Source organism: Oreochromis niloticus, linkage group LG7 (assembly GCF_001858045.2).
Source record: "Oreochromis niloticus isolate F11D_XX linkage group LG7, O_niloticus_UMD_NMBU, whole genome shotgun sequence".
Taxonomy (NCBI): Eukaryota; Metazoa; Chordata; class Actinopteri; order Cichliformes; family Cichlidae; genus Oreochromis; species Oreochromis niloticus.
The window spans coordinates 38,913,240-38,926,962 of record NC_031972.2 but is presented as its reverse complement, the minus strand read 5'-3'; the positions used below and the strand labels follow the sequence as shown (position 1 = coordinate 38,926,962).

At 40.0% G+C, this 13,723-nt stretch overlaps 2 protein-coding genes across 11 annotated transcripts in view; both read left to right on the top strand.

The window, feature by feature from the left end:
• Positions 1–3,342, top strand: part of zc3h18 (zinc finger CCCH-type containing 18) — a 58,637-nt gene extending 55,295 nt beyond the window's left edge. For all 9 annotated transcript variants that reach the window (XM_005454263.2, XM_005454264.2, XM_005454265.1 and 6 more), the window contains exons 19-20: positions 671–758; positions 2,189–3,342. In XM_005454263.2, coding sequence (XP_005454320.1) covers positions 671–758; positions 2,189–2,399 — 299 coding nt within the window. In that variant the 3' untranslated portion in view covers positions 2,400–3,342. The remainder of the gene's footprint in view (positions 1–670; positions 759–2,188) is intronic.
• Positions 3,343–6,123: 2,781 nt separating this feature from the next.
• Positions 6,124–12,426, top strand: il17c (interleukin 17c). Of its 2 annotated transcripts, none has more exons than XM_025909404.1 (3): positions 6,124–6,716; positions 10,404–10,639; positions 11,682–12,426. In XM_025909404.1, the coding sequence occupies exons 2-3, from the start codon at positions 10,434–10,436 to the stop codon at positions 11,923–11,925; spliced, it is 450 nt and encodes a 149-aa protein (XP_025765189.1). In that variant the 5' UTR covers positions 6,124–6,716; positions 10,404–10,433; the 3' UTR covers positions 11,926–12,426. The 2 variants fall into 2 exon arrangements, with proteins under 2 accessions (XP_025765189.1, XP_003449294.1); XM_003449246.4 differs by lacking the exon at positions 6,124–6,716 and adding an exon at positions 10,143–10,269.
• The last annotated feature ends 1,297 nt before the right edge of the window (positions 12,427–13,723 follow it).

The window sequence follows — 13,723 nt, the reverse complement described above, 5'->3', positions numbered from 1 at the left end:
AATAAACTCTTTGTGCCATCTTGGAATCTATGCTCCCAGGACTTGTGTGAAAGAAATGCTAGTATAGGCCAACCTGCTTGTACATTCTTACTACCAGTGTGGCTGCACCAGGACAGGCTGGGTTGATTTGAATATCAGCTTCCATTCTGTTAACTTATATTACAAAAATACAAGCCCACATTGTAATTGAGCCTCACCCAAAGTGGAAGTGTAGATATTTCAAATCTTTTTTTGTTTTGGGTTTTTTTTTTTTTTGTTGTGTGTTTGGTTTTTTTAAACCATCAACCTGACAGAGGGTCCATTGTGCAAGCACTCTTTAAATAACTCTGTTACCATTTGTGCTAGAGAAAAACTGTTTTGGAAAGAAAAGAAGACAGTCTGTACGGGGATATTTGATGTATCCCAGAACCACAAAGCATTCACAAGGTACTGTGTGAACACAGAAAAATCAGCTGTCTGGATTTTACCATGTGCCTTCATATTATCGTAACTCCTCAACTATTTTGGGATAGAGAGAAGATTCCAATGGTTTCCGGAAATATGGGAATTATTTGGAATTTGATACTTGGGTGATAAAGACAGCGGAAAAAATTGCACCTGTTTTCATATGAACAGCTTTAATGTACTTTAGTCTGTCTGCCTCATTATCTCTTAATCTGGTGTTTTTTAGGCCGCGATAAGAGGATACCTGGCCGACTCCCACTTTCTCCTCGAATAGATCGACCCAGAGGGCGACCCATGCCCCCACAGGGAGACAGGTTGGTGGCTTATTGTTGCTGAAGGCCTGTGGTTTTTAAACCTTCACTGAACACAACAAACATTCAGCTAGAACTGTGGAATTTCTTAAATCACCTTTCTCTGTGTTGTACAGCCTCTGTATAGGCAGCAGTGATCATGGTGACTCAGCCCAAACACATGTCTGTCATGTCATGTGGTCTGGCAAACTTCATAAGCCAAAATGAGGAACAGGCCCACAGTAGTAAACCTTCCCTGCACGTGTTGTAGTATGCATTGTCTCTTGTGCGAAATCCCCTCTATGAAATAATTCCGTTGTGTTATCTAGCATCCTGTTTTGTACTCTGAGCACAGAGGCAAAACCAAATGAAAGAATTGAAATAACATTTAACATAGAGGGTTATATTGGGGCCAGGGAATTGCCTTAGTAAAACTCTGAACAGACTTGTGAAAATCAAGAGATCAAAGGGACCATTTCCATTTCCTTGTTTTGTCTGACCAACAGTCCCAAATGCAAAAAGTAATCATTTTTACTATGTGGTGAATAAGCATCAAATGCTGTACTACGCTATAGGCATTGTTAAACTTTGGTATACCCGAATAGTAGTAATTGTTTAATTAACTAAAAGGCCAGTATCATAAACAATGTCAACATTGTTCAGTAATCTAATTTACCAAAAGGCTTTTGATCAAAAGATTTTTAAAATGGTTCAGGGACAGTGTCAACAGTTCATTAGATGCTCAGCAGGTACTATTTTCAGTCTGCACAGTTAACCAGAAATGAAAAAAAAGCTTCCACAAAACTGCTTCTAGTTTCTGAAAACTGAGAATTGTTTCTGCTTTTCATTGAGTGATATGCAAATAGAGGTTTTTTTTGTTTGCGTTGTTTTGGGTTTTTTTAGCTCAAAATTGTGGCTTAAACTTCTTTACTTTTGTTAGCAGTCTAAAGACTAAACAGTATGATGTCTGATTTTGGTTGGTTGATTCTATATTTAACCTGTTAAATATGTGCTATTAAGAATTGTATGTAATTACTTTAAAGCTGACAAAGTTTTATATTGAACTTGCTGAAACTTGCAGGGATCTAGTTATAACTAAAGTTAGCGGATAACTAGCTTTAACAGCTAGGATTAAACAGTTTAACAGTTAAAACACACCCAGATGTAGATAAATACTGAATGGGTTTATGATAGTCGATGAATCAACAAAACATCCCGTTTAAAATGGAAGGCATGATGTGTGCTGTCATCTAACTTAATTGTCAAACAAAAGGCCGATTCAGTAGTGGAAGAAGTGAATGCAGGGAATGGCTCTCAGACATTCTCTGGCTACAGAATCATATTCTCATTCTTTCTGTTTCTCTCATTGGCCATTTCTCTTCCTGTTTTTAGTCATGTATTCTCATCTGCACTTGGCTGGTAATTATAACCCCTAACTTTTTCTGTCTTCTTAGAAAACGTCCTCTGTCTCCACCTCCCAAATCATCTGGGAAAAGCCCAGCAGCTCCATCGGCCAAGCTGGTCGCACCGAGTCCAGCATCGGCTGCCGGATCGGGTTCTAGCAAACCCAGTAACACGCTGTCCCGGCGCGAGGAGCTTCTGAAACAGCTGAAGGCTGTGGAAGACGCCATCGCCCGTAAACGAGCAAAGATTCCTGCCAAATAAATGGCAGCACAGCCCTAACCTGTTCATCCACATGCAAAGTCTGCCTGGGCAACCATGAGGGTCACGGGGTGGACTGCTTTTTTGTTTTGTTTTTTCTCAGATCTCCAATGGACATGTAAAAATCTTGTATGGTTTGGTTATAAAGGCTGTTGTGTGAGTGAACAGGAAGTAATTGCCACAAAAACCACCTTGGGCTTGATGGGCTCTGCTTCATTTTTCGAACATTGATCACTTCCATGTTCCCGAGTTTGCTCCCGTTAAAATCCTTTTAATGTCTCGGCCACATATTACCTCACAAATAGAAGAGGTCATCTGGGCATTTGGCAAGGAAAGGGACGTCTCAGGAATGGAGTGCAATATGTTTAGACTTAATAATGCAGAGACAGGATAGTAAAGGGGTACTGTGTTTACCTGCTGCTCACTTTGTTCCCTCACTAGAATGGAAGCATTTTCCTCATGGTGTGATGAATAATAGATCTATAAACACTGAGCCGTTTCTCTCTCTTTTACTGTCTTGTTCTTGCATTTTTTTTCTCCTTTTTCCTGTATGTGCAGTGGTGTGACTGTTGGCTCAGCTCTACAGGGTACCAACAGCCCACAGGACCTCAGAGCGCTTCTTTGTACAAATCTCCAAGTTCACAAGCATCCATACTCGGCCCAGCTCCCTCTTTAACCAATGCCTCGCCTCCTTACTGTGTTTTAGGATAGTGGTCATTTTCACAGCTCAGAACCTTTCAAGCATATCATTATAAACCACATTGATGTGAAGTATTGCTTTTTAAAAAATTCCAACGTTTTGTTTTCTTAGCTCTTAAGTGATAAAACAATGTTTTCTGTCACATTTTTTGTTGGAGGAGTCTGAGGTGGAATGGGAACATTTAGAGACAACGTATGTCTTGCTTTTGTGAGAAAAGCCTCTAAATAAACTATTTTGATAAGACAATTTCCTTTGTGTGCTGTCTACTGTTGAAAAAAAATGTGTTATAGTACAGATCCACAGTAATGTGTTATCATTTGAAAGGAGCATTGTTCAATTTAAACAGCATACAGTTTGTTGTTTGTTAAGAACGTCCAGGGTTTTTTAAGCTAGCAATGCTGTTCACAGCATTGAACCATCACGATTGAGTGTTGAGAAATTCCCATCTGCCATCTCTAATAAAGTCACTATCACTTTCTTTGTATTCGTTAAGCCGTTGTTTCTAAGGTCACAGTGAGGTCATAGCTGATCTTGTCATAGTTTTGCTTTTGACAGGGCAGTGTCAGTCAACACTGCAGTCCTGACTGCACTTTCTCAGCAGCTACCAGTTCTACAAAGAGAAAAACCTGGTGCTGGAGGAAAAGTGAGCCTAGTGATCTAAGTCTACACTTCGCCAATGGCCAGTGGTGCAACAACCAGTGGGTGATATCACATTGGCTATGTCGATCTTTTGGATAGAGGCAAACACTATGGTGTTCTGCATTAACTGGCAGTACACCATAGGCTTTTCAGATCCTTTTACTTGATCCAGCTGTCTTAGCTATTCATAGACCAATCTTCAAACTCTCCTTCATTTCAAATATTCTTGGCAGGAAAAAAACAGATCATTTACCAAAGACTGGTTTATCTGAATACTTTCCATCATCTTTCAGAATTTACAAATGATCTTATGGCAGTGGACTCATCTCTGTTCTTGGCCTGTTAGAGCTCAGTGCAGTGTTTGATATCACTGAGCACAGCATTTTTACTATTATTAGCGAGACAAGAATACAGTTGGCATTAAAGGTAATGCCATCCAGAGTAAGCATCCAGTTAAATACAACATTGATAAGATTCTAACCTCAGTTTTGTCCTAATTTAGGAGAAGAAAATTAGATGTCATCCAGGTCTTCATCTCTTGTTAAAGCTGGACTGAAAGACAGCACAGAGGCACTAATCATGGCAGCACAGGAACAAGCTCTACAAGATCCATAGAGGCTGGGGTCTATCACACCAGGCAAGACCCCAGGTACAGGCTGTGTAAAGATGCCCCTGAGACAATCCATGTCACATAACATAACAGCAGGGTGCAAGATGCTAGCGGGCAGGGCATACATGGAACGCCATAACCAAGTGCCTGGCATAGTGTACAGAAACATCTGTGCAAGTATGGACTGGAAGACCGAAGGTCAAAATGGGAGACGCTGGCTAGGGTGGTGGAGGATGGCCGAGCTAAGATCCTGCGGGACTTCCAGATACAGACGGACGAAATGGTGATGGCTAACCAAGCAGTACCGGATATAGTGGTGGTAGACAAGTGGAAGAAAACAGCCGTAGCGATACTGAATAACAGCAACATCAGGAAGAAGGAACACGAGAAGCTAGAGAAGTACCAAGGGCTCAGAGAAGAGCTCGAGATGATGTGAAGGGTGAAGGTAACAATGGTCCCAATGGTACTCGGAGCACTAGGTGCGGTTACTCCCAAGCTAGGTGAGTGGCTCCAGCAGATCCCAGGAACAACATCGGAGATCTCTGTACAGAACAGCACAATCCTAGGAACAGCTAAGATACTGCGCAGACTCCACAGGACCCTCAAGTCCCAGCCCTCTGGTAGAGAACCCGAGCTTGAAGGATAGACCATCCACAGGGGCGAGAGGGGAATTTTATTCATATATATATCTATATAGATATATATAGATATAGATATAGATATAGCTAGATATATAGATAGGTGTGTTGTACCTCGTGTGTGTGTGTGTGTGTGTGTGGATAGATAGATATATTCAAAGCTATGTGATCTATGTGGGGTATTTTCTGGATGCATGAGGTGTTTTGCATTTAGAAATTCCTCTTCCAAACATGTGACCTGTATCTGAACCAAAAAATTTGTTTAGTTTTCCATAACGTCGACATAACTGAATAAACAACTCTCTAACATCGAACAGCCCATTTGGCATGTAGTGGAAACACTTTTATTGCACTTTTGGAGAAATTTTAGAAAAATTAACCACATAAACTTTGCAGTCATGGAGAAAAGTCACCTACAGACTCAAGAAATAATCCTGGAGGAATTCATAAATAGGAACTATGAACACCCTGAGTACATAGTTAGGGGAAACACCAGACCACAATAAATAAACAAATCTGCCAACAGGTAGGTGATGTAAGTGATGCTTCCAACGTGGTTATGACTTGTCATTGAATTTAAGGATTTAGGTTGGTGAAGGTCCATATTAACCTGTGAGTCTACTTGGCTGCAGCTCTGTTATGCAAAGATAATATTGTTTTTAGACATGGACATGGCCAACACCACAGAAGAGTCGCTATTCCTGTTATACTTCTTTGAAGTTTGTCTGAAGGAGGATGTCATGCATTGTAGTTTAGAGGACACAAGTTCAGGTGATCAAGTCCCAAATCAAGACTCTCAAATCATGACTTATGAGTCCCGAGTTAAGACCCCAAAGTCTTTTGTCAAGTTTTAAATCATTACTAAAGTCTACAATTAATTCTTTATTCCTTTACATACTAACGATTGTCAATTAAAATTTCACAATAGCAATAATATGTTTAGAACTGGTAGCAAATTATATATAATAAATGGTTGTAAAACTGAAAACATAATGAACTTCAAACATTTACATTAAAATCTGGGTGCCTGCCAGCTGAGATGTTTTAATGTTTGCAGTAATAATAGTGTGCATGGCCAAACGATGCAGCAAGGTTGGCTACATAGGCCTGCATTTATAGCCTACTTAAATGGGTGCAGACAGGATACACAATTAAGTTGGTGAAACGGCCAACTCTAGTGAAGTCACTTTGGCTCTTTGTGATTTGCAGATGTCTAGAGACATTCACGTTTGCATCTGCAAAAGCTTTTCAATGTTGAATGGCCTCTAAGTAGAATGACCACTGGAAAGTTACCTGCAAATGCCCCTGAATTAGATAAGAGGACATTCCCCTCTGTTGATAAATGAACCAACATATCGACAAAATGCCCCAATGCGGTCAGACACTGTGACAGTAAGATTCCCAGGCAAAAAAACAACAAATTTTGAGTACTCTTGTACAGTAGATATAGTTTTTTTTGTTTGTTTGTTTGTTTTTAAACCATATCTTTTTTTTATTGTTTTGAAAAAGCCATTTGGAGTCTTTGTTAAATCTCTTTAAACTGGACATGAAACAACTACTCAATATTATTGCTAATATACAGCATCCATGTCTTCATACCTTTCAGCTATGGGAGAAACTGAACAGGACAGAAACGACGTCAAAAGAAAAAATGTGACTTGCGTGTAAAATAACTCAATGACTGGTACCAAATCTGACAGCATGAGCAACAAGGCCAAGTGGAGAACGTGAAGGTGAATACTTTTTTTTCTTGTTCTACTGTGTTTACTATTTAGGTAATAATAACAATTATTACAGTAGCATTCATGACATGGCATAAGAGTATATGAGAAAATATGAGAAGGAGATGATGCTAAGATGCGAGCAAAAATATTCACTGAAGATACTTCACACTTACTTTTATGGGGCAGGGCAGTGATAGTTTCCCATTTTCTTGCTGACACTCATTCATGCCAAGATATAATGACTTGTTGTGTTTACATCTTTTAATGGGAAGTTTAAATGGAGGGGTTTTTGTTTGTTTGTTTTGTTTTGTTTGTTGTTGTTTTTTTTACAATTCATGTGTTGGAAAGGGGTTTGTTTGAAAACACTGAATGTCCTTGAGGGAAAAAAGGGGAACAGTGGAATCTACATGGACATAACGGCATGGTACCATGTGTTCTCTGGACACTGTGGTTAGGCTGGCAGGTGCTTTCTTACATTTATTGCACGTGTCCTAATGGCAGCTGAAAAACAAGAAGACATCATTGATACTGTTGGTGCTGAGGCAAAGAGGAACTGTGGAAATCAAAAGTACATCAGCATAATACACAGGAGAATGTAGGAACTTTCATTGTTGGTTGTGATTGGATAGAGTCTTATTTATTAGAGGTCCAAACAGTGACAGCTCCAGGGAGCCTTCTTTTTTGTGTTAATGAGAATAATTAGACAGAGATTTTAGTACTGAAGCTTAAAGGGTAGGTGCATCGTCAACCTCTGGGACTAGTAATTGAAGCCAGTTTGGAGGTGGCATAAACTGAAATTACTCTCAAAAAGTAAGTTGATTTCCATAGACCCCTGTGTTAAATACATTTTATAGCATGGGCATGACCACTTCTACTTGTCACTGGAATTATCTGACAAATGATATGGTTTGCTGTGCAGTACAGACACTACAAGAAGATTACTCAGCACTTAGTATGTCTGTCTAGGTGTTGTACCGGTATAGTTTATGAATGCCGCTTGCTAACCAAGGTTGCTAGTGTTACCACTCCTGGTTACCCAACACAGCGACAGACAAAATACCAATCTTTAAGGAGCATTTACATAGGAAGGGATTAGCAACAACATGGTGATCAGAGACTTCAAATTAGCAAAAAACAATTTAAGCATAAAAACTCACATAGACCGAACAATATAAAATCCCCAGATGCAAAGAGTAGTAAACAGTGAAATGTGGATGAAGTTCTTGTTAAATAAATTATTTAATAAGTCCTGATTGCAGCATTGTAATATGCTAATGTAAATGAATCAACATGAATCACACTAACTGTCAGAATCCCTGAGACACAGGACAAGGGAGGGAAATTAGGGACAGTGAATCTGAATGGACCATGTTCTGCATCTTCATTGCTGGTGGGTCTGTGCAGAGTCGTGTCTCCAAAGCGGCTGGTGCTTGTCATGGCAGTAATCCCCAAACCAAATGGAGGTGAAAGGAGCTGCAAAGCTTCAGGAGGAGTTCTATCAAGCATGGCTAGTTTGTGGGACTCTAGAGGCAGCTGGAAGCTACTGGCAGGCCAAGCAGAATGGGACAAATATGGTGAAGCAATTGAGCAGGGCTTGAAGTGATTCTGGTAAGCCTTTAGACAATTCAGGAGAGGAAAGCAGCTTCCTCCCTACACTGTGTATATTGGGGGTGGGACTATGCTGTTATTCCAGATATTATTCCTTCTACCACTCGCCCGACTATATCAGGCAGTGACAGGAATGATTTTTCCATCAATGGAGGTGAGGTCACAGTTAAACAACTCCACGGTGGCAGGGCTCCTGGGATGGATGAGATTCATCCGGCTCTAGATGCTGTGGGGCTGTCATGGCTGACGCACCTCTGCAACACTGACTGCAACAGTCAGGGACAGGGTCTGTGGATTGGTAGACTGGGGTGGTTCCCCTTGTCAAGAAGGGTGACAGCAAAGCGTGTTCTCTTGATTTTAGAAGCTTTGGAGGTTACAAAGTTAAAGAACTTCACTGCACAGCAGTGGTTTGTGCTTAATAAAAGTATGAAACTGAGTAATTTATGCTTTCTAAAGAAAACTGCTGTGTTTAGAAATTCTGTGTTGAAAATCCTTTGCTCTGTTAAAAACAAACAAATTAAATTAAATTAAATTAAAAGACTTTTTGCAAGCTAACAGGTTTTTCCTCATCTGTATGTCCTGATGCAAGTGGTCTCTTCCACAATGATACTACACACATCCATAGCATACAAAAGGTGATGACAACAACCAGATCTCTGCCCAGCTATGACAAATTAGAAAGTCCTCTCCAGCATCATCATCAAAAAACCCACAGGAGGAAATGTCTTTTGAAACAATAGTGTTCATCCCTTCAGTAGAGTCAGACTTGGAATCAGTACTAGAAGCTACTCTGGCAGAGCATGGTAGCCTAACACCCCACTACAGCACTTTGGATCATCAGTGTATGTTTAGGGTTTTTATCTTAAAAGCTATAGCAAGAGTCAACTTTTTTCATTTATTTCTTTTCTCTTATTTTTGCTAATAATTGGAGAAAAATAAAGATTCTTCATTACGGTAGGAGTATTTATTTTATCATTGTAAAGCTTTAGGAACAATTTAGCTGTAAATTATCATTTAGACTTTGTTACAGTAAAACCACGTTTCAGTCCAATGTAAAAATTAAGCTACTGGTTAAGCTTTAGGGGAATCACACAAATGTCTGCTGTAGCTTTGAGATTTTATAAAGTCACATTTACCTCAAAGGAAAAAGTTAGAACTTATCGCCACGTGAGTTGGTGTGGATAAACCCACGGGAATGTAGGATTGACCCACTTGTTTAATCCCTGTAGTGCCCCCTTGTGTGTGGACGTGAATTTCTGAAATTAAAAATGTTTAAGTGAATAACTCTTCTGAGTAATTTGCGATGTCTTTAAAACCTAACTACACCCAACCATCACAGGAACTGGGATGATTTTTCTTTGTACAGTTCCGGTTACAGTCTCTCTCCCTGCGCACGTATAAATATATTTATAGATGCATTTGAGTGACAACATGTTTACTGATATTTTTCACCAAGATCTTCTATAAATATTTATAACATGTATTTTTTTTCGACAGTAATCTGATAGTAGGATACCCCTGCTCGAAAGATTAGTTTGTGTTTCTCTGATGTTTACTGTTATAACATTAAATAAAAGGTGTAAAAACAGGCACCACACAGGTGACTCAGTTGTCACTGTGTGTGTGTGTGTGTGTGTGTGTGTGTGTGTGTGTGTGTGTGTGTGAGAGAGAGAGAGAGAGAGAGAGAGAGAGAGAGAGCGAGAGAGAGAAGAAATTTCAGGTCTGTGTTCTCTATGACAGTAGTCCTTACCTACTGCCGGCGTTACAGCTGCTTCACTGCCGGAAACAAGGAAGTAAAAGCACCCCCCCCCCCCCCCCCCTTCCCCTCCCACGCCCCCATCTTTTGTATCCATAAATAAGAGATGAATGACTGGATGCCATATAAACTCCGACCGGCTAACCTTGGAAAGAGTCAGACAGAGTTTGACAGAGTCGGAGGATGGATTTAAAAAAGGTGAGTCCAATGCGGGACATCTGCCTCTGCTACCTCCACCACTGCTTTCCCTGTTTCCACCTCCAGACTACTGCCTTTTTTTAAACAGCTGTATGAATGAAATGAAATGACATGGTTTGTCTGCGTCTCCCCAGGTTCTCATCTTCGTACTGTTCATCGTGCCCATGTGGTCGTCCAAGATGTTCCGCTGCTATAACGACAAGGAGCTACAGGCAGCGGCGCACAGGAAGCTGAGGACGCACTACCTGCAGCCCACAGAGGCTCCACGGACAACGGCTCACAGCTCATCTTACTCTTGTCCCCTGGATCTTTACAAGACGCCGCTGCCAGAGGAGCAGCGAGAAAGGTCTCTGTCCCCCTGGAGATTCGTGTAAGCAGCAGCCTGAGCACATTTTAAATGTTATTCAGTATTTAACATGCAGCATATGAATCAAATGACTTTTTAAAGGCTTTAAAAGTCCTTTCTAACCTCCCACAAACAGCGGGAGAGAGAAGTTCCCGAAAGATAACAAAGTGTCTTAAAAGAAAGAGATTTACAAAAAATTCCATCTTTACATTTTGTTTGGGGTCTTTGTCACGTTAGACTAGAGTCAGACTTTTACACACAGAGAGAAGCAGTTCAAACCAGAAGCTCGGATTTTCTTTTCTATGACGTAGTAAAATCATTAACTACAAACCGGTCGACTGCGCGCAAATATAAATGAACAGCAGCTAGAAACTAGAACTTCTTGTTTTGAATGTTGAAAGAGACATAAACAGATAAGTGAATAAATAACTCAGGCATCACACGGCTACAAGTAAAATAAAGCCATAATTAGCGCACAGTCCAGCTTATTCGCGTGCCTTTAGTGATAATTGGCGCTGGTCCTTCCAGCGCAAGTGACGCAAACATTGGATGAACCAGGGATTTCCCGGTTCATCCAATGCTTGCGTCACCTGCAGTGACTGTGGCGCTCTTGGTACATAGCTGCCGGGAATGACTGCATCCTGTATCTCTTTATTAACCATAACTGGAGAGAACAGAAAACAGATAGATAAATGAGATTTACGAGTCATCTCTTCAGGTAACGATACAAAAGTTACTTCAAAAGAACAAAATAGATAATCCTGGCTCAAGTGACGCTGAAACCTTCAAGCCAAACGCTGCCATCTTGTGGTGAATGGTTTCATTAAATTTTGTTGACACGTTGATGTTTGTTTGGTTTTTTTTAAGAAAAGAAAAGAAAGAAAATAGCACAGGATGAATGTGCCCTGTTCTTAGGATTGCTTTCCTAACATTTTGGACGGGGCTTCTGTATTTACTGCTTTACCAGCTTGGCTGAAAAGACCATCTGCTGTCACTGACATGTAGAACCACACACTCCACGTCTGAATAAACTGCAGCTCACAGAGTCCTCTTTTGTTTTTAACAGAACTCACATGAAGGAAGATCACTTTCCTTCGACATATGTTGCTGCTCAGTGCCTGTGTTCAGGATGCATCCAGCTCAAAAACGGTAAAGGGATTGAGGACTATGACTACAACTCAGTTCCCATCGTTCAGAACAGAGTGTTTCTCAAAAAGGAGCTCTGTGACGATAAGAAGACTTACCGTCTGAGACCAGTGAATGTGGAAGTAGCTGTGGGGTGTACCTGTGTCAGACCCCAGAGTTCCTAGGGGAGAACCATCCAGACCTGTTATCACATGACACGCATAAAATGCATGAAGTTCATGAAATGCACCAAGTCTAATCAGCGGTGTGAAGTCCTGCAGCATGCTCATAGTGAGCAGGCTGTGACTTAGAAGGAACATCGCTGGGAATATTTAAAGCCTATTTATACACCTAGCTATTTTCTGTTTATTTATCAATAATATGTTTTGTAGCTGTTTGCTCTCTTAGTTTTGTTTACAGACTTCTGCATAATGCAGTAAATGTAATCTGGGTATTTTATTACTTGATTTTATTCATATTGATGACCTTCTCATTGAAAAAAAAAAGCTATTATATAGTTTTGTTACATAACAATTGAACTGTTAATGGTATTTCAAGAATGATTTATTTATTTGGTTTGCTACTCTACTTTATATTTATTTATACTCAAGGTTTTGTCCTAGTGGGACTATATAAGTCTAGTGAAGACTTAAAGTTTAGCTTCTTTGAAGCAAAATAAATAAAATGTCTGCATTTAAAAAAATGAGTATGTGTTTCTGTTACTGGCTCGTGTAAAACAACCACACAATGTTCCAAAATCCCCAGCGTCAGTAGGTTTCACTGATTTGAATATGTAAAACATGTTTAGTATTGTCAACACATCTCTAGTATTTATTCAAAAGTTAGAATTTCCACATATAGTCCTATAGCCACCACGTGCTTCACAAAAAAACAACAACAAAAAAACTACAGAACTTAATTTTAAAAATTGTTAAAAAAAAATTCCAAATGTAAGTCTAAAAAGATGCATTTTTACCTGCTTCTTGAAAAAGACCACTGAGTCCATAGATCTCAAGCTCAGAGGGAAGGAGTTCCACAGTCTGGGGGACACCGTGGCAAAACTCCAGTTTTCAGTCTTGTATGATTTAAAACAAGTAGTCCCTGATCACATGACTTCAAGGAGCTGCTGGGAATGTGTGGAGGCAAAATTTCACTGATGCAAGCTGGTTCTCGTCCACGAGGAGCTCTGGAAGTCAAAAACAGAATCTTAAAATGGACCCAGAATTCAGTGTGGGGCTGGGTCAGCAGTGGTGTGGTATGAAAGTACTTAGAAGAATAAGCCAGAAGCCTCACAGTAGTGTTCTGAATGTGATGGCATCAGCCACACATGGGTAAATCAGTCCATTTGTTCACTTTATTTGTTTGGTTTGTAGTTTTCTTCATTAATATAATTCATTAATCATTTTTATTTAAACCTAACACTGATATTATGAGGCGCACGCATAATAGCATTCTGTGGTTTTTCTAAAAATGTTTTCTGTTATATTAATTATGTTTCTCTTTCTTTGAGTTACCTGGTTTGGGGCGGTGGCTGTTTCCTGTCTGGGCAAAAGGCGCGGCTCAGGACTCTGAGAGCAAAATAGCTGCTCAGCAGGCCCAACCATGTGCTCATCAGGAAGAGGGATATTTTAGGTTTACTTATGTTATTCTGTGTTTAGTTAGTATTAGTGTATATTTTTGTTTCCCCGCTATTGTGTGTAAATGGTTTGGCCAAACCACTATAAAAGCTGCCCTCTTGTGTCTTTGTAATTAGGTCAGTTTGTGATTTAAGTCGTGTCCAATTTGTTTGTTTAAGTTTCTGAGAATTACTTTTTGTAGAGTTATATTTAGTTGTCCTCTTTTATGGCCCCGCTAATTATGTTTTTGAATTTTGTCTTTTGAATTTTTTGAGGGTTAAAAGAAAGAAAACCCTTTTTGAAGACATTTTTTTCCTGTGTCCTCTATGCCTTGGCTGCTTGGTCCCTCACACTGAACAACCTGCAG

Coding starts and splice junctions, on each gene's coding strand:
- il17c (XM_003449246.4), top strand. Junction 10,640..11,681: donor CTGTCCCCCTGGAGATTCGT/GTAAGCAGCAGC, acceptor TGTTTTTAACAG/AACTCACATGAAGGAAGATC.